General features: G+C 35.4%; 1 protein-coding gene across 1 annotated transcript in view; it reads left to right on the top strand.

The window, feature by feature from the left end:
• The window catches only part of AGMO (alkylglycerol monooxygenase), a 186,396-nt gene that overhangs the window by 105,529 nt on the left and 59,333 nt on the right, over positions 1–21,534 (top strand). Inside the window, exons 11-12 of the mRNA XM_030943230.1 lie at positions 1,746–1,828; positions 2,986–3,091. Coding sequence (XP_030799090.1) covers positions 1,746–1,828; positions 2,986–3,091 — 189 coding nt within the window. The remainder of the gene's footprint in view (positions 1–1,745; positions 1,829–2,985; positions 3,092–21,534) is intronic.

Here is a 21,534-nt window from a genome sequence, read left to right as displayed (position 1 = left end):
TTCAGGAGAAAAGTTTTGAATTTCATTCTTTGTTCCCTGGAAAACCCCTTTGTTAGACTAGTAACAATCATTGAAAAGCCCGTCAAAGCATTTCTAAGAAATTTATGGATGAGTTCCGTTATGCCTGTGCCAAATAATATTTTTCTTTCCTCACTTCTTGAATTTTTGTATGGCCCAAATTGTACAGGAAGCTGAAGTGGAAGTTGAACTCAGTATGGCTAGATGAGCAGTTAAAGTACTCCTCATTTAATAAATTCAAATAGAATCTGTGCCAAATTTTTATAAAAACGCTCTGTCCAAACACTTTGTCACTTCAAAACAAATTTCTCCTATTGCTAATGATGAAAAGTTTATCATAATGAGGAATGGAGCAGATTGGTAATGTGGAAATGCAGTAGTAAGTTTGATTCTCACCTGGTACAAATCTGTGCAACAGAGTGGCTTGACAGGTGTCATTTGTGAGAACTGTGTTCTGGCTTGTAAACTGGTGAGGCTGCTGTTTAGCTTGCACATGGCTAGGATGGATTTTTCTTTGTTCAATAACTGTTGAGGATATCTAAGTAGGTGTTTGTGATGCTTCAGTAAAACAACAGAAACCCGCCCAGACTGAGTGTGTGGTTTGATGTGTTTTGCAAACATGGGCACTCTAAGTTCACACAGCTGTAAAACTTGAGAGTATCCTCCTGTGGCCTCCCCTGCTCACAGATACTTACCTTAGATCTCTTTGAGGGGTTGGGGCCACGACCGAAGGAAGTTAGGCTTGTCACTGAATGGGATTTATGGAAATCAGGGCAGACATTTGTGGAGTTTTATTTTTCCAATGCCTGCAAATGAAGCACAAGATGCTGTTCATAAGCTCTTTTGCCGCTGAAGCAAGAAAGGATTTCTATAACTCAGTCAGATCCAATACTTTTGTTTTGTTTTAATAAAATAAAACAAAACCAAAAGCTTTTCAAAACTATTTGAAACAAAATCAGGGAGGGAAAAAAGGAAACCTATTAATTATTTGATTTTCAAAGGCAGCTGTATAGAATACAAAATAAATATTTAATAAATTTTAAAAATTCAAACTTTGCAATCAAAGCAATTTCTGTTTTTATGAATTTTGTTTATGTCATTTTGATGTAAATTTTAAGGACAGACGTCCTCATGCTGCGATTCATCTAAACACTCATGCACATGTTAATGTTGAAAAGTGTTTTAAGTCTGATTGAAGTTAATGATATGAGCTAAAAAGTTTTGCTGACTTGGGAACCAAGTGTCGAGTTGTCATGAAGGGAAAACCTTAATTTTGTTTTGTCTTAAACATGATCATGTCATGTGAGTTGTTATTCTTACCAGTACATTGGCATTTGTATCCAGTGGGATTCAAAGATGGCTATTGTAAAAACCTGGTAACATAATATGAGATTTAAAGAACAGGGCTGCTGGGATTTTTATGTAGAAGTTCCTTACCTCTTGAGTAGAATCAAAATGAAATCAAATAACTTTGGGAAGAAACCACATGGGACAGAAGGAGATAGCATTAAACATTAATACAGTATTCAGGAACCAACTCTGAACGTGGTTACTCTAGGTATGAGTGCTATCCATAGCAGATTTTTTTCCCCTAAAATTTAAAGTAGCAAATTACTTTAAAAGGAGACAATTGCTTCACTCAGTGAGTAAGTTCAAGCTACTGTTCCATAAAAACTCCATTTCTCTCCAGATTACTCTAAATGAATTTTTTGTCTGCCTTTTAACAGATGTTGTCACAGGGAACAGTTCTCGTGAGAATTGGCTTTATCATTCTGTCCCTGGCATCTTTTGGACTACTTATGGAGAACAAGTAAGATACAAAATATATATATATTTTGTATATATGGAGTTTTTTATTCTTTCATTATGGGTTATTTATAACTATATGTAAATCTCAGTAATTATATCAATAAAATCACCCAGACCCGCACATGGCTGTCTGTTGACTACAAAATAACACATGACTAGCCAGCACCTAAATCCAGGATTGTTCTCATAGCAAGAAAATACTACATCTGTGTAGAAAACCCTGCAGAAAGGTTTTGGGATGGGTTCTTCATGTCTTGCTCTGTGCTTGCATATACTGGGTCCATTCCTCTGGGTTTGGGACAGTGGCAGGTGAGTGGGATGTGCCAGCTGTCTGAGGCTGTTCAAGGTCAGATTGTGTGAGCCCTGTGGAGCATGCCATAGGTGCCAGATACAGTGATGATATATGAGGAGCACACAGTGTAGCTCAGAGTGGGCTCAAAATCGTGTGAAAGATGGTGTAGACTTGAGACTAAACTTAATCAGTATAGCTTCAAATGAAATTGGATCTTGAATACACCAGTCCAGTGAGATACATTATGAAGTAGTCCCTATGGGCACTATGGCCCTAAAGAAGAGTAAGTGGCATCCACACTTGCTTGCAAAGAAGTTATTTGCCCTGACAGAGAAGAAATATGGAGTAGAAGTTTCCTTCGAGACTGAGGTGCCAGTACTGCTTTGCACCTGCTGTTCACTATGTTTTCAGGAAGGAATAGCTTTCACTTTTAAGGACTGAACAGTTTAATTCAGGATAGGTAAAAATCTGTCAACATGCCAGACATGTGAATAACCTAGGGAGTTAATAAAGAGGTATTAGTAAAAATTTATGGAAGTAGACCACTGAAAATATTCTGAACTATTTATGTAGCAGTTCTCAGAATTTTGTTGTGGTAATTTTTGAGATCGAAGGACAGTAACTAAATATACAGCTCCATTTGTGTTAGTTCAAATATATTTTGCAAGTACGGGTATTCTCACCACAGCAAATTCATGGTTGTAAGTCAATGTAAAGTAAATACCATAAAAACTTAACTTTAAGCTTAAGAAAGATGACTAGATGTAAGTGAAAGACATCACAAACTAATTCTGTTTTCTCTTTGTCACTGAATTTAGCAAAGAAGAAAATACTGGATGTTAATCTGAATTAATTCCCTTTTCTAGGTCCAAAGCAGGAATTTTGGAAGTCATCCGCTGTTTAGTCTTCATAGGTGCTTACAAACTTGGCTACTTCAGGAGTCATTTTTCCTTCTTGGGCTATGCATATGAGGTAAGACATTTATTTTAAAATGTCTATGCTGATTATTCTAGATTTTTTATCTTTTTGCAGAAAAGAAACACTAAACGTTTACATTTTGCTTTCTTATTTTTCATTATGCTATTTGAATAGAGTATTATTTTTTTCTTATCTCACTATTTTTCACTTTTTATGGTTTTTTTGTAAGAAAATTATTCCGGTTCACTACTGAGATGCCAGTTATCCTTGGAAAAAAGGTCATGAAGGACTGCATTTACCACTTCTAGTAAAAATAATTTACTTGTGATCACATGCTTTGAAGTGAATAATAGTAATGCATTGCTGAATTTCGATTGTTTAATTCTCCTTTTATGGGAGAAATATGAAAATTCTTGGAGGCTGGAAGACTTAAATATAAAGTGTTTTGCTCTGCATTAATCCTGTGCCTCAGAAACAGACTTTTAGCAATTGGCAAGGAGTGGATACAGGACTAAATAGACCTACGATCTGATATGTGTGGTTACTTTTGTGTTCTTAGCATTTACTTTTATCCTGTTCATTACTTTTGCTTTTTATTATTTTCATTTCCAGTACAGTTGGTATTTCATATCTCTTTTAATATTATCACAATGAAATAACAATAGTCACTGTTAGTATTCCTATTTGAACAACATTACCAAGCTACTTACTATTGGTTACCAGGAAATAATGGTTATTCATAACCAACAAGGTTATAAATGGGTGGCTGGATTAGTAGAATGTCATCAGAAAGTTACTCTTTTGGCTTAAAATCAGAAAAAAAATCAAATTAAACAGTAGGAACTGAGACTCAGGTTCAGAATGCTTCCTTTGACTTCAAACATACGCAAAATTTATAGCAACTTTCCCAGTTGGAAGTGGTCTCACTTCTCCTGCTTTTCTAAAAGAAATGGAATCAGAAAAATAAAAAAAATCTACTGCTGCTGTGGGTCTGGGAGGTTTTTCTGTTGTTTTTTTTTCCTGCCTGGGTTGGAAAACAATAGCTATTAGACAATATTTAAAGCTAGATAAACGCCACTAATTGAGAATTGTTTAGTCTCTCCCCTGCCCCCCTTGTTACATTGTCAAAGCTGTGGTGTATAAATCAAATGGTTCTTGAATTCCTTTGATAAGAGTCTGCAAGAATTTAGCAGGTATTTTAAGAGGTTTACTTAAGTATTATTTGAAAATTGCTTGTAAAATTTCCTTAGGAGCCTAATACAGTAGAGAGGTTTGAAGTGACAAATTCTAAAATTTTGGAACAATTTACCTTGCCCTTGAGACACAGCTTTCAGACTTGAATTATTTGGCTATTCTAACTGAACTCTATGAGAATTATGTCATTATATACATCCTCAATACCTTCCCTGCTGGTATTTTTATTTATATATATTTATTTATGTATTTTTTATTCATATATAAAAATGTCTCTTACTAAGAAATGAGTAGAATAAAAATACTGGATTAATATTCCTATTGTTTATAGGGAATTCTATAGCTTCCTTTTCTTTCACAAAGAAGAAAATAAAATGAAGTGGTTCTTGCTCTGTTCTTTACGTGTTTCTATCATTAAAAGAAATACTTTATTATCATCTTGAGTTCTTCTCTACTGTACTTTCCTATACTTTCTTCCTTGTGTTTATTCTTTCATCCTTCATATTACAGTTATTGTTCTTTTTTTAGCCCTTTGTTTGACACTGACTATGTAGCCCATTTTTTACAAGAGACAGGACTATTTCTACACAATTTTTCTTTGAAAATACTGAAAAAAAATCGGTGTCTTTCAAATAATTTGCTCTTGGGCAGACCAGAATAGGTATTGTTTCTGAGTGATGCCACTATTTCCACCCTTGATATTTTATCGCAAATCAACAATTTCATTATATTAATAGCTTTTGTGATCATAGAATAATAGAATAGTTTGGGTATGGAGTATAAAGACCCTCTAGTCCAATCCCGTTCAATTAGCAGGGACATCTTTAACTGCATCAGGTTGCTCTGAGCCCCAATCAACCCAATCTTGAAAATTTCCAAGGATGAGGCACCTACCACCTCATTGGACATTTTTTTCCAGTGCTTCACCATCTTCACAATAAAAAATGTTCTCCTTTTTGCAGTCTGAATATTTGTAATGAACTTCAAAATGTCCCTAATTTTAAAATGAATGACCCACTTTAAAAAAAAATGATCCACTTTTGCTCCCAATGTATTATATGCATGGTAAGCATGTTCTTATGGGTCTAATAGAATTTATGTCAAAATAAAAAATCCGAGAGATTTCTGGAGATTTTTCAGTTCATGTTGAAAATCTTCAAACACTAATGTCTTACTTCAAGATTGACATGATAATTTTGAAACAGCAGTACCAGAAAGCATAAGAAATACATAAACAGATGGTTTCCCCAGAAATTAGGTTTAAAATTTATCCTAAAAATGTTTCTGTTCATGATTCCAAGTTGTTTATTCTTCATAATATAATAACATAGGTAACCTGCTTGATTTTAAACTTCCTTTGCTCTGTTTCACTTTCACATTCTCTTACAAATTTTAAGAGGTGTAAATTGAAACATTTAATTCTTCATTTTGTTTTCCTCATGTAAATATCCAGTCTTTAACATACATCTAGATTTAGCTGACTTTGGTCTTTTAAATCTAATATTTCTAGTAATCATAACCTGTAATATGCTCAAAGATGTTGTCTTTATATCTTCATCCTTGTGTGTTACCAAATTAACAATTCTTTAGTAATCCGGTGTTAAAGAATGAAAGCACAACATCATGTAAGAGAGTTTGTGTTGACTTTTTCTATAAATTAAGCCTTCAAGGGCGTGATTACTTAGGGATAAAGAAGTGTTTTAAGAATCTAACAAACAATTCTTTCTCAGAATTCTTATGTTAACGGCGCACATTGCAGCAGATAAGTGCAAGACTGATTTTACCAACAGCATGTTCAATAATGAGTGAAAAAGTATGTTACTGTTTTCCATATGTGTGGGGGATTTTCTGCTACTATATTTCATATGTTCCTATTTCTCAAGACTACTTAAGGATCAGTAAAGATTTCTAAAGAACATATCCTTGCAATGCTATTTGGAGGGTATTCTAATTGCCAAAAATAGGTGCTTTAAACTGAAAATTATTGTGCTTGGCTCATAAGGAGACTTGACAATTTGAATTACTGCATTGGAAGAACACCTTCTGGGGGGAAACTAAATGGGAAATAAAGAAGAAATGAAAGAAAACTAGGGGGTCAGTTAGAGAAGGGAGAAGAACAGAGGAAACAAGGAGCAAGCCTTTCCCACTTTGTCATTAGATTAGCTCAGGTGGGCATGAAAAAAGCAGCTGAAGATGGCAATCTCAGTAGATGGAGCATTCCTGCCCTCTGGCTCTTACCCTCCTTGCTGCCCTGCTAACTGGCTTTGCTAGCAGGACTGACTTAGCCAGACAAAGATTTTTTTCAGGTAAGTGATGCAACTTGCTGTGGAGCAAGTTTCTTAATGCTAGGGCTCAGGGAGGGAGGAAGCAAAGTGATGTTATAGTTATGTGTAAGAAAGAAGGACTTTGCTTTTGCTAAAGCTGAAGTCTTAATTTGTGTGTCTATGTCTGCAGTCAAGTAAAATCAGCATTGAGTCCATCGATGCTTTGAAGTTATGTGTTACCAGACTTGGTTCCTTATGAAAATTGTGTTATTTTTCTGATCATTTAAATATATTTTCCTCCCTGCTATTGTATTTGAATTCATTATATGATATACTCATGGGGATCTCTCCCAGTGTCCTTTTCTTCTCCAAGAAAATAATTTGAAGCTATCATCACTACAGAAGTGACCGCAGGAGGTGGAACAGTGTACATTCCTCAACATGCATTTTCTGTTCCTTTTCCTGTATATATTTCATATGGATGATTAGGTGAATGTGGAAGGGGGAGGGAGTGAATTTTTTTGTTGTTGTTTCTTTGAGGTTTTATGTGTTATTTGTTTATTTAAGAAAAAAAGTGGTGATATATGAGGAAATTTTTTATCTTAAGAAAACTTTTTCTTGGGTGGAGGTCAGTTAAAACCTTAGTGACAGGGAATATATTTGACTGGTTTGAAGAGCTGGTGTGTTTCTTTTGAGAATCTGTGCTGCCACATCCTATACTAGTTAGCTTTCTTTAGGCTGATTACTTCATGCCTGCGTAATGTGATGATTGTGTGTATTACTAAAGCCAAATCATTTTCTGTCAGACTGGGCCTGGAGCCTCCTAACCACCTGGAGGTAGCAGAAAACATTGCTTGTGTGTTCAGTTATGTGACAGTTCAGCAGGCACGATATGTAAAAATAAATCTGTGATGATGGTCCACCTCTTTAAAGTGTTTCCATCCAACTGCACTGGTTTGGCACCAGCCAGCATATTCCATGAGCTGAATTTGGTCAAACACTGGCTGTTATTTGACAGTAGTACTAATGAGGAGCAAGTAGAAATGAGAGCCATTGACATGTTGTTGGAACTCTTGTTTTAAATATTTTCACCAACTCTCATAGTAGCTGCAACTCAGACTCTTAAAATAAGAGGCTAGGAGTGAGGAAGAGGGAGGAGGAAATAGATGTCTGTCTTGATGTGTTTATCTTTTACCTTTATTGTAACTAAGGCATTGTATCTAAGAGTTAATCTTCTCATCCTGACTTCTGCATTGCAACTTAATGAGCTGCCTGGCTATGCCACATTGGCTGGCATGTATTAATTTACAGGTAGGAAGGACAAAAAATCTAGAGCAACTTTCATGGTGGAAAAGAGAGAAAAAGAGAGGTTTTATACATGTGAGATGTTTTAAATCAATAACTTGTTTTCTTTTCTATGTGGGCATGTGGTACATTAGAAATATAACCAGCTTTGGAAGATGTACAAAATCTTGTGCTGCAGGGTGTAATTCAACCCTTAACTAATGAAGGTAGAAATTAGGTTTATTGTGGTCAAATAGCTTATTTGCTCCTCCAGAGTATCTAAACATGGTTGATGCAGCTGTTCAAAAAACTTTTGGAGACAGTATTCTGTACCAAATGGACTGCTTCTCTGATCTTTGGTGCAATTTTGGTATTTCTTATGGCATAGAATCTAATTGGTCTGGATAAAATAAAAAATATCTCTTTATTAAAGAACTGATTTACGCTGTATCATGTGTTCCACAGAAGTCCCTTTTAGTGTGATATATTATCACACTACTTATTTTTCCTTTCATCATACAAAGAGTTGCTGTTACCTCACTTGTTTCTTAGTATAATTTACCAGTGTTGGAATACTGACTTATAAGTACAGACATAAAACAAACATTTACTCATAAGAACTTATTTCCACATCAACGATAGTTTTCTGCTCTGTAGCATTTTTTCTTGGTCCCTTGTTAAGATCATCTGTGCCACATTTCAAAGAGCCGCGTGTCCCATATTTGGTTTCCATTAAGGTGAAAGCTCCATGCCCTGTGCTGTGATTTATGACCTCAGCATTTATGCAGTCTCTGTGCCATAACTAGATTGGCTGGTGTATTTCAAATATATTTTAGAAATGAAACTGGGGATGGAAGGAAACTCTGCTGCCTATGATAAAAAGCCTTGTCAACACACATGGAATTAAACAAACACGCGTTGTAATCGGTTTTTTTCTATGTTAGCTTCATTCAGAAAAGTTTGCTATGCCATGCAGTGTATCCCGGGGACTGGACTTTTAATATTCTTGACAACTGCCCTAAGGGGAATAATGCCCCTTAGAAAAAGTCACAGTAAAATCTGGCAGTAGATTAAGTTAGTTTCCACTTAGGTGTGACAGCAGAGTCATTACTGATTTTAGACTTAGCCAGTTTGAGAGTCAGCTTCACCACCATCAACTAAGGACTATGATGTATAGTTCCAGATGCTCTGGCCAATTGACCGTAAAATTGCTCTGCATTTCTGGCAGAGCAGTTGAGCTGGAGCTTTTAAAATCTCCACTCCCTGAGCTCAACACCCTTCCCCCTCTGCTTAAAAGCTGCTCATTATTCTTCTTCTGCCCGCTGATCTTAGCAAAAGAAAAACTTCTGGAATCAATTAGAAGTGTCTGCGCTTGATGAGATTTGCACGTGAGTTCGGAATTGTGAGGCTTTGATAGTGTCAGCCAACAGCTGCAGTTTCAGGTGGTAAATCTGGGAAGGAATTTTCCAGGGTTTATTTACAATCATAAAATAAAACAAAAATCAAGACAAGTTGGAAACCATCTAATGTGTTGTTAAAATGAAGCCTGAATTGGGTTATATATTTATTTTTTTTGAAAAAAAGTAAACTGGCAGTTTATTATCAGGATCTTTTCAATTACCTTGCAATTACTAGGCTGTATAGAGCAGCTGTAATAAAAAGCAAGCTATGGTCTGCTTGCTGTAGTTTTACCTATGAAAGAAGCATCTGCTATTACTTTTGTCACTTTAATTGTTTGACAAGACAAGGAGGTAGTCATACTTAATAGAAATCAGAAGCATGCAGTCAAAGATAAAGCAAAGGTAATACTCTGAACATAGAAAATACATGTTCACATATACTGACTGAAATTTTGTGTTTTCTTTTGTCAACACTTGCACTCATAGATATAAAGTTTATTTTCTAACCCTTCTTATCCCAAAGCAGTCAGTAATTGGCATGTAGCTGTATGTAGTGTTTGCATTTTAAAGTAACAGCCATGCCAATGAGATTATTAATGTTCAGTTGTATATCTGAGGGTGTCTGCAAAAATGAAGCTCTGGTATTTCACACATCTTGTTACTGATGTAATTTGGTTTGTAAGTCAAAGCAAAATTTTTCTATAAGACAGTAATCCTACAATCCCTGTCAAATTGCATTCTTTTCTATATCGTAATAACACATGGATAATGATAGAGATCTCCATACTAGCAAATCACTTCACTGATATTAGTCCCTAGTGACAACTGACATATTCCACATGGGTAGATGTTTGTCTGTGTAACTGTAGTTGCAGTACTAGAGTATTTTGTTTCAGTTTTTGGTTTTGTTTTTGGGTTTTTTTTGTTAATGCACAAATGCATGTATTTGTTTCATACCCTGTATTTCCACAGATGTGGAAGACTCATGTTGACAGAGCTGTTGCTTATTGATCACTTTGCACTCTCGTAAATGTTACGTTCAAAGCTGATTTAAAGATGTCATGTAAAGTACATTGCAATGTCTAAGAGTCAAAGGCAGGGTAAGATGGGCAATTCGTGTGTCCTGGATGAAAGACATTGGCTTACTTGTGGAGATTCCCCTTCCACACAGGTCATGTGGGGAGAAGCAGAAGATGCACTCTGAGGAGTGCAGAAGGGCTCTCCCTGCCATGAAGAGCACCCCTGAGTGGGGAGCCTTACAGCATCACTGTGCATGGCCAGTGTGTGTGTGTGCTCTCTGGGCTGTCTTTAGCCCCTCAAGCTCACCCACATGTCTGTGCTTGTCAGCACAGCCTGATACTCAAAATTAGTAGGACTATTTTCCAAAACTGGATAGATTACCTCCAAAGCTATTGTAACAGACAAGTTACAGGAATTATCCTAAAAAGAGAAGCGTGGTATCTGTGTTCCCAAGACCACACATACAAATTACTTAGTTTGAATTTTATCTTCCAACATGATAGGCAGAGGGATTGAATTAACTTTTAAGAGATAAAAGCTGTAGTGAAACAAGCTGTTTCTGATGTGGAAAAGATCTGGGTTTGGCACATACAAGGTGACCACAAAGAACCAACCTAGTATTTAAAATATTTTGGATATTTCTATCTTGTACAGTTTAGAGAAACCCCAAATATTAAAAATACATGCAGTCCAGGATTACTCAATATTTGCATCTTGCAATGGAAATGGTAGCAGACTCTTCCCATAAATGTCTCTCCCCACTTCTGGAACAGTGAACAGCTATGAAAACTTAACATTTCTGCAACAGAATGTCTTTGTAGGACACAGAGATTTGGACTTTAATTTAGCCCACTGGAAATGTTAATCAATACATTTGTGTAGGAATGCAGAAATTAATTCAGAATGTTCTATAATATGTTTTATTACTTTCTAAAAATCTTAAATGCTATCTTCTGCTCAGTCTATTTTTTTTCAGAAGCTTCTTGTGGACACTAAAGGAAGAAAAGCACAGTAAAAGTTGAGCCTCTGTTTTCCTATTAGCAGCACCTGAAATAACTACAGAGGCTGAAAACTAGTTCATGACATCTGGGCAATTGCATGCTAAATTCTAACCAGCCAGTACCTTTTGTCTAAAGTGGGCAATAGATCAGTAAGATAAAATCAAGCCATTATAGGTGCTGTGATTTATTTCCTTTATTACTGTCTTGTTATATCATTCCCCTGTTTTCTATGATGTTTAGAGTCAGGGAATTCTGTTTTCTATGATGTTTAGAGTCAGGGAATAAGAGAATATAGAGAAAGCAACAATGCTATATTTGATTTTATATGTGGGTATTGCGCAGCCCAAAGAGAATGTTTTAAAATTTCCTTTTCCTGCCAATGCCAAATAAAAATTGCCTGATGAAAGAAGATTAGCAAATGCTGTGTTTAACAACTGATTACCAAATGCAGAACACACAAAACACTTTGTATGTTTAAAAGTTGGAAATAGGTGTTATGAGAAAAAAGTAAATATAAAGCTCTAGTTATCACTTGAAACCAAGGCAAAATAATACAGCAACCCTCTATAGAGTCTGGGAGTGATCACATCTGTCCTGACAGAATTTGTTTGGTTTATCTTCATGTGGAAACCATGAAATGTTTGAATAGGTTGTTTGTTTTGCTGATTGGAAGCTAATACAGTTGAAGATGCCTGGTTTCAGTTTGAACATTCCAGATTTTGTTTTATGGAGAAAGGGATGCTATATTTTGTCCTTAGCTATTACCTGAATTCATTGCACATCTGCATATTACTATACCTCTCTACATCTATTAATTTATCCTGTTTTTGGTTTCATGTAGTTTGCCTACAAAGAGTGGTCAGATACTAGGACACAGCTCAAAGTGGTAGTGAAGCAGGATGGTAAGAGACAGAGTCTGGCCATTAACTGCATTGTTTTATGCCTACTTCATATCTCTTCCCACTTCCTTTTGAGACCAACTAGTGAGTTTATTACATTTTAGGGAAGATACCTGTCATTGCACATACATAAAACGATCTGTCCTGCTTCTGCTTGCTGTGTAAGCAGTGAGTAGAGTTGCCATCATCATGGCTGAATTCCTGGTCAGTTTTTTTTCTGGACTTAGAAGTGAAACCTATTAGTGAAAAAGTTACCTTATTTAGAAAAGTCAGGGGGGTTTATGTATACAAATATTTTAAAGTTCTTTGTCATTTTCAGCTGAGAACATTCTAGCACAGGATGAGAAGTGTTCTGGAGTATAATTCTAACATCTTTTTGGGCTATCTTTGCTTCTAATGAAAGTGTTGCCCTAAAGTGAATCCATTCCAAATGTATCTTTCCATACTATGTGCATGGGTGGTGATTAGCTCCTGGGGTTATCTGAGTTTTGTTAAACTGCATCCTCAGACCATAAAACATGTAAAAAGCAGGAATTCATCTGCCAGACTTGTGAATTGGACCTAAAATGTGTTACCAACATACCAACAACTGAGAAGAGCCTCTTGCTAGAAGCAACTTGCTAGAATTTGCCTTGCCTTCTGGATAGGAGTCTAAAATGTACAGTTCAATAAAAAACCATGGCATATGCTTTGATATGTTTTAACAAGTACTGAAAAAAGTTGAGACTTTTCTAAATAAAAGGATACAGAACTCCTTACTCTTTCTCTTCCCTTTTATTACTTTTGGTTTTTTTTTTCCCAGTGTGTGAGAAATGAAAAGATATTAAAGGAAAATGGGGAGGATTAGGGTAACTTTTTCTAGTTCTCTAAACAAATAAAAATAAAATAAAACCTATAAAATATTTTAAGGTCCATGAAAATTGGAAATCACTTTTTTTTTACAAAATGTTAAGACAAACATGAACAGGTGGGAGATTCAAGATGAGTAGTTAGAATGTTTCATCCTACCTGGGTTGGTACACTTTTATTTCACTTTGATATTTTTCACCCCAATATTATAAAATAACAATAGTGAAATAGCAGAACAAATTATTGCCTGAAACAAAAGCATCTCACTCAAACTTCTTGGTTTAAAATAAAGTAAAAAATCTTCAACTTGCTTTGAGTTCATTACTCTTTAAATAATACATTTCAAGAAAAAAGATTCTTTGTTTCAGTTGTCCAATCTCTACTTTTAAGAGCAGAGAGAGATAAGTAAGTGTTTCGTCTAAGAGAATATCTGAGGATCTTACTGTTGAAAGTAAGAAGCTTTTCATTGACAGAGGGAAACTGGATATTTGAAAAAGCAAACACTGTCTGGTTTTAACACAGTCCTGAGTATTGGTAGGACTTTAGTGCCTTGGATTCAGGTCAGCTTTTTCGCACTGATTTTTTTCGTTACATTACTCAAGGGTAGCTCATCTGAAACAGATAAGGAATTCTAGAGTACTCTGATTAAGAATAGTGATTACACCAATTTATAATAAAATTATGGCTATATAACAATATTGGTTCTATCATAATTTGATGTTTTCAGGACTCTTATTGAACTATTTTTCACCTTCTAAGTAATCGCTAATTTCTGCCAAGTTCTTATAAAAAAGTCTCAATCCACTAAATGAATCAAATCTGCTCATTCCAATGAACTCCTGACTAGTGGAGAATTAAGAAGGAGGAAACAGGTTCTTTAGTGGATCCAGGTTTATTTTTTTGGCTTTGCAAGCTCTCTGGCTTTCACAACTTATTAGCATCAAATAAAAATCAAAAGCATCAGATTGCAAAAGTAACAAAACTAATAGCTGTGAAAGCAGTGTGCAGGCAAAACTGGTCCATTTTTCCTAGACAGTCCAAATAAAATCTGCCTGACTACTTTGAATCCTCTACTGTTTCATTTTGATCTTTTTGGGACTAAACTGCATGATCTTCATTATTTTATTTTGCTTTGTGCAATAATCCATACTAATAAACTCTGCACAGAAGCATATTTGGGCATATATGCCAGTAATTTCAGAGAACCAATAATAGATTTGGCAGGAAAGGTTCTGCTTTTCAGAACTGTACATGTGTGGACAAATGTTTGCCTCTTGGCTTAGACAGAGTCTTTGAAATGTAACTGCTCTTTGGAAAACTGTTGTTGAAAGGGAGCCATGTTGTTAGCTTAATTGCTAAGAAACAAGCTAGGCTTGAAACCCTTCAAAATTCTGCTGAATGACTGCCTGTTTGAAGGAAAACAGAAAAACAGGAGTTGTGCCTTTAGTCCAAAGTGTGGTCCTTTGGGAGAAGGACATGAAAATTTGTGCCTATCAAGTATATTATCAAATGGACAGATTAAAGGTGTAATGGGAAGGAAATGTCGTGAGGGGTGACAGGCACAGACCATCTGCAGACTATGCAGGGTACACCTGATCCACAGGGTCCCTGTAATGGTCTAGGAGGGAGGGTAAAGGTGGAAATCAGGGAGGATCTGTACATTCTCCCAAACTCTGTTATTACTTCATTTGTTATGGCTCTGAATGATTAGATTGCTCATGGGAACTCACTCCTACAATGCTGTAGAATTCATATTTTTCAGAGAGAAGAACCTTAGGTTTGTATGGCATTATCTGCAATTATTAATTATCTTACTTTACATCTTTCCGGCCCACATACCCTGATTTCTAAAGTCTTTAGACAAGTCCTTGCAGGCAGATTACCTTTGTAATTTGGTGACAAGGTCATGGAATCATGGTCAGATACACAGGCACATGCTTACCTTATTTTCTCAGTGGTCACGAGTTGCTGAATCAGTGATTTAAGCCTAAATGTGGCTTTGGATTTTCTGTCCTGAATTACAGAGGAGACATTGCTATTGTTAGTATTCATTAGCATAAGTTTTTTTCCTTGAAATTTTTATGAAGTTCTCAAAATTGCAGGTTCAGCTAACGTTGTATTAATGCCAGGCAAGAGTGCTGTATGACTTCTCCAGCATCATTTCCCTATTAGAGCTAATGCAGTCCATCTCACTGAAACCAAAAAGCTATTGCCAGTACACCTCTTAAATTATTCTCAAGCTGCCAGCTGTGCCATTTGCCTTTGATCCTTTCTTTCATGGTAATTGTCATACTGAAGGGTAAAACTAAAATATATTCTGTACCAAGAGCCACCTCTTCATACTTCAGTTGGATATTTGTCCTCATGAGATTGCTGCAGATTTTACATACTATTAATAATCTTCTCTATGTGCTATTGCTGCCATCAAGTGCAATTATATAATTATGCATGTGTAACTATTCATATGCAGTAATTTTTAAGTAATGCCAGCTCTCTGGAGCTCCAGCATTTTCTTATTGCTTAATTTAAAAATAACACTTAGCATTACGTGAAACACATGAAACACCTCATGTTATATTTTAATGGGAGCTACAAAAAGAAAAATTCTGGTTGAATATGCACTTTGAAGTATGCTGCTGACCAGAAGAATAGATTGCCTTGTTAATAGATGAAATTTGGTAGTTTAGTGACTTGCTTTCATGGTTTTATTTACTATCTGATAACTTAATTAAAGAAAACTGCGGAGTCATCAGTGTAAACAAATCTTTTCAGCAGGGAAAACAATTATATTTACCTTACATGTGTTATTACATGCAAAGAAAAATACCTCCAAGATGTTCTTCTGACCAATGTGGTTTAAAAATTGCTTTCCAAATATGAATTTTTTATTACTTCTGATTAATGATATTTAGAGAGGAAAATACTTTTCAATTGTTTATTTTGTGCTTTAGGAATCTCATTTAAAACATTTGTGTGGTTTTGATCTTTCCTGTATTAAGGAGGTCCTGAAGCATCATGCTATCCATTGGCTCTACAGCAGTAAATCAGGATTTTAATGTACTAATGAGATGCTGGTCTGCAAGTAGCAAAGCACTTCATCGCCACATTCTCTGCTTGCAATGTGATACGTAAGAATAAATATTTCCTTTATTAACTCTGAAGTAAAACTAGTTGACATCCAGGTGTTCTAACAGTTGTACAAGTTACTGTCAAGTCCCACAACAAAGCAATAGTCCTGTTTCCAGGAATGTACAATGTAAACATGAGATGAAAGGCAGCAGATGAAAATAGACACATTTTGGACCAATAGACAAATATTACGACCAATCAGAAAGCATTTGTCTAAAAATTGAGGATGTTTGTAATGAAAGATACCAGAAGTAGCTCAGAGAAGAGAGAGATGTGCTGCAAAGATCCTTCAAATATTGAAGATGTTCTTATTTTTGAAAAGGGAGCTAATGGAAGCATAGAAAGTAATCACTTATACATTTGTTTCAGTAGCACTGTGGGTGGACATCAGTGAGGTGTGAAGGTTCTGGCAGAGAGGATTGCTGCATTGGAGAGGTGAGAAAACAAGGGCCCAGATGAGAATTCTAGATCCATGAATGAATAAGACTAATTCTCTCTGGTGTGTTAGAAAAGAATCTGTGGATGTGGATAAGGGGAGTCTCAAGACAGGTGAGATTTAAGATGGCATATAAACAGTGATGATATCTAGAATTATGGGAAAATGAGAGAAGATTTATTTGAAAATAGAGGAGATAAAGAATTTAAAGTATATTTAACCTAAGCTAACATTCAAACACACAACAATATTGGGGCAGATGAAATTTCTATGGTAGAGTTAGGGGGATGAGACTTGAAGAAAAGAGTGGGATCTGCATAGAAATGATAGAATTTGTGCTGGGGTTGATAGAGAAGCACAGAAAAGGGAAAAAGCTTGCACAAGAATGGTGTATCTGAGCTATACCAGATAGCATAAAAACTTGATGTTACTGAGCCCTTCATAATGGCTTAAAATAAACTTTATAAAAGATCTACAAATAGATCTTTTTGAATGAAAACAAAAATTAGAGAAATATATTTAATTAAAGAAAAATTTTCAGATACACAAAAGAACAATAGATTTTTCCTTTTATTCATGTGGTGAAACTATTTTTTGTTTGTTTTTTGAATACATGAAAGTTAATTTTTCTGGAAACTGGGATCAAACATGTTCCCTGGTATGTAGCACTAGAGCACTCTAGCACCATATCTTTACTAGTGTCAGAGGAGATTCATCTGTGACATAGTGATTGTTCAGCCACCAGTGCCTTCTGCAAGAGCAGAAATGGATTGTAGTGTTGAGAAATCAGTAAATAATGTTTATGACATATCAATAGCCAGTAGAATTTAAGAGGAGGGTGCTAAATAGGATTTAAGTATTTGTCATTAACTGTCTTCTCTGGTGCATGAAAAAACATAGATTTTTCTCTTTAATCTGTGCAAAACTTTATTAGCTGTCTTCACATGGAAAAAGGCCCTCTGAAGTAAACCTTAGTATTTAAAAACACTTCCAGAAAGAAGGAATTAATTCCATAGAAAATCTGAATAAATATATGAACAACAGTAAAGAAAGATTTCAGGAGTGAACTTCAAATAACTGAAGTGCTAGTGAGACATAAGGACACTGGAATACTCTAGGATGGGAGGAGGTGAAGAAAAATAGAGTGATGAAGTTGTGTAAAAGGATGTGATACAATGAAAGGAAGGAAAAGAGAAAGCAACATGGTTTATCAGGTAAATAAAAATGTTGTGGAAAAATGATGATGATGATTATTATTATTATTATAACAAATGGTATTGCTATCACTTGTTTCTATGAATCAAAGGTTAATATCTATCCACTGAAATGTTCTAATAGGTGAAAACAGGGGTAAAATGAGTTACATCAGCACAAATGCTTGAGAAGTATCATAACAGCAAGTTTTGTGCCATTTTGAAAAAGTAAATAGCATCCTGAACTGAGATAATCTGAGTTGTTGAGCTTTTTCTAAAAGAGAGAGAATGAAGATGTATAGTCAAGTATTTATGGTGAAAGTGGTACACACTCGCGTTGAAAATATTTTCATTTTTTAACAACTTAAATACTCTGCATGACTTGGGACTATTCTGAATGATCTCCTGCACCTGAGGGAATGGCTCTAAAATTTCACTATGGTTTCTTTTTGCTGTGATTGCTACTATTTTTTTTGCTTTAATTTTTTTGATTTAATATATGCATACATTTTCAGGAGTAGAAGACATTACATATTGTCATAATTTAAATAGATTATAGAACCCAGAAGAAATTACTAGCTTCTTGAAAAGCAGTGCAAAGTCTTAGAAAGTGTTAGATAATTATAACATCTACTGCAAAGTTTTGCATTTGATATTGCTATTTAAAATAGCTACAGAACATACTTTGTGTGTGAGTGAAAAACATAACTTGGAAATGTTTACATCTGACTGATCTATTTTAAGTAAAAGACATATATTGTTTAGGTGCTAGTGAGAAGTGTGAATATTGTGATTGGCTACTGCACAGAAACTTTTAGACAGGTAGTATGTGGAGAGCAAATGAATTGCTACTGTGTAAGTTTAAAACTGTAGATGCAAAAGCTAAAATAATATTTAACTATACGTGGTATAATGAATCTTTATTGGCAACTGGCATTCACAGACTATTTGAAGGGCGGTATTGGCCAGACACGAGTTATTTGGCAGAGACCTTGCCTAGTATATATTTGCAGAGCCTGTCTGCATAAGGATGCTGGCAGGTTTATCCTGATTTCTATTCCAGGTGACAAATTTCTATCCAAGCATATGAGTGATCAAATATTTTCCACTGGAATCTGGGCACAGTAAAATTTCTGAAGCTGAGTAGAAAAATTGGAGGATTTGCTTCAACTATAATAGTCTCTGCATACCAAGGTGACAGCAAAATATTTCCACTTGGACAACAGCAGGGTGAACAGTGCAGAATTGAGCTAAGCATTTTTCTGGAATACTGATTGTATTTTGTTGCCATTTCTCAGTGGCATCTTCTCCTAACCTAGAAGCTGTGATCACTGTACCCTTCAATAAATTTCTGCATGAAAATTAAGCATTGGAAAGTACTAGTACGCAAACTGTCTACCAAAGCAAAAAGCACTCTTCAAACCAGATGAAAGCTATACCATAATCCCATTAACTTTTTTTTTTCTTTTTCTGATGCAAAGCCAATTAAAAAATAGAATAGTTTCCATTAGTTTATTTGTCTTTCCTGGAGCAATTACAATTGCTAAACTTTCCTAAACTATATAAATGTGGAGTCTCCCCTTGTGACAGGTTGTTTAAATTTATAACTAAAGCTAGCATTTCCATCTCCAGTAAAAACCAAACAGACATTTAATTATGGTGCGTGACATTTCTGACTAAAATAGAGCCAAAAGATCCTGTCAGACAGCCCTCATTGTTCATGGATTTTGAACAAATTGGGGATCTGTGAATTTATAGCCAGGTTTTTCTCTACTATTGTTTAAAATAGCACACATGGAAAACACGCCATGGGTGTGTTGTAATTCAGCTTTAATGATGTAACACTTGGTTTCAGTCAGTTGTTGGAGGATTGCAGTAACACTGGTTTAGTGCTTCAGACGTTGCATGTTCCGTAGCAATTATAGTCCAGCTTTCAATAATGGCTGTTGGCGAGGTATCCACAAGTGAAGTCATAGCAATTTTGAGAAAGAGCTAATAAAAATACACCTGCCTTGTAGTGGAAAATGAGCCTTTAATATCTTTGCTTTGAAGTTGAATGAAGCCCACAGCATTAACTGAAAGATACCAGTATTATGATGCAGTAATCTGCTTCCCCAGGGAAAGTCAGGGGATTGAAATATGAAAGGCTACGATTTTCAAGTCACATATTTTTTAGTCACCATAACATTGTGAAGGAAAAATGGAAATAACAAGGCGATAATAAAAACTAGAAGGGTTGCTAGCTCTAAAATTAGGAATATGCAAAGCAATCCCAAACCATAATTCAGGGATGCTGCATCTTAAGTGATGCATTATGACTGAGTTGTTAGTTTCAATGCAATTCCTTGCTTAAATATTTCAAAATCTACTTTTTGCTGAAATAATATATGGAATATTAGATCAGCATTTATGGAAAAGATTTTTTTTCAGACAAATTCTCAGCTTTGTCTTCTGGATCAGTTTAGCTTTTGACAAGATTTTTACTCAGCCACTGACTGTTTACAGCCATTAATAATCCTCAGTTTGTTTTCTTTACCAAAAGATCTAGGATTAATTCCTTTCATCTTTTTGTTATGTTTTGTTTTATTTTCTATCCTGATATAGTTCATATGTTTTGCATTCTCCTTCATTTTTGGAAGCATTAGTGGCTACCTCTTTGTGGCACATGCAGTCAAGCTATGTGTCTTTCTAGGGCAGTCTATAATGCGGTAGTTATATGCAGTTATAAACTTCTGCTTGGAAGAAGTGTAACAAAGTATATTTTCAATTAATGATGGGCAAAAATGCAACCTCCTTAACTGCTCCTAAAATGAGAATTAGAACTTGGAGGATCCATTCCTGCCTATTGCTAAATTAGTGACTACTTGGGCAAATGACAGAATCTTTCTTTGTGTTGATTTAACTGAGTGGAAAATGAATCCAAGAATTAGAATGCCCACATTCTAATGCATTTTTAAGATATGATTACTCTGGTAGCAAAGGGGCTCTAGAATTACCTATCAAAGGGCCTTAAACAACTGAAAGTTACACTGTCAAAGGAAACCAGTTCCTTGCATCCTTGGTTTGCTTTTTTCCGTTCAAAAATCTGTTGCCTATTGTGACACGTTCCTATTGTCATGCAGATGGCTGTACTAGTCTTACTGTGGTGAATATGCCTAAAGAAACTTCAAGTCAGACATGTATAATTAGACCTCAGCTTAGGCTCACAATTGTTCAGTGTGATATATTATGCAGCAATTTTGCAATCACTGTTGTTGACATCAAAATCCAAATTGCAAAAAAAATTGTATGAGTATATAAACAAATGGACTTCCTACTGAAGTAAGAATGGCTAAGAAATGAAAATGATTGGTGTATTCTTAGCACAACAAGATTAATCAGGAGATCAGCAGAGCTACTTCCATATTAATCACTAAATGTGATTTATGAAAAAAAATCTAGAACATTTTGTCAGGAATTTTTCTGCAACCTGGAGCAGCTCAGGAACTCACAGATGTACAAATCCTACAATCAGACCTCCAGTTTCATCTGTATTAGAGATTCCTCTTAAAATAACCAGAATTTGTATACCTTCAGGGCTGGATGTTGCCTCTCATCCTCATCCTCACACTCACCAACATAGTAGGGTCCTCTAAGTGGAGAACAGAAAGATAAAGGGCGCTTAACCCCATGCTGGTCTGATCAAACACCATTCCCTGCTAACACAGGAAGAAACATTCATCAAAGGGATATCACTTGAGAATGACCCTACAAAAACATGCACACATGCTTAACTTCACATTAATGGGTCTATTTAGGTGCATGAAGTTAAGCATGTGTTTTAAATCT

This window comes from Camarhynchus parvulus, chromosome 2 (genome assembly GCF_901933205.1).
Source record: "Camarhynchus parvulus chromosome 2, STF_HiC, whole genome shotgun sequence".
NCBI classification, from domain to species: domain Eukaryota; kingdom Metazoa; phylum Chordata; class Aves; order Passeriformes; family Thraupidae; genus Camarhynchus; species Camarhynchus parvulus.
The sequence above is the reverse complement of the archived record's forward strand: the minus strand, read 5'-3'. Positions and strand labels throughout refer to the sequence as shown.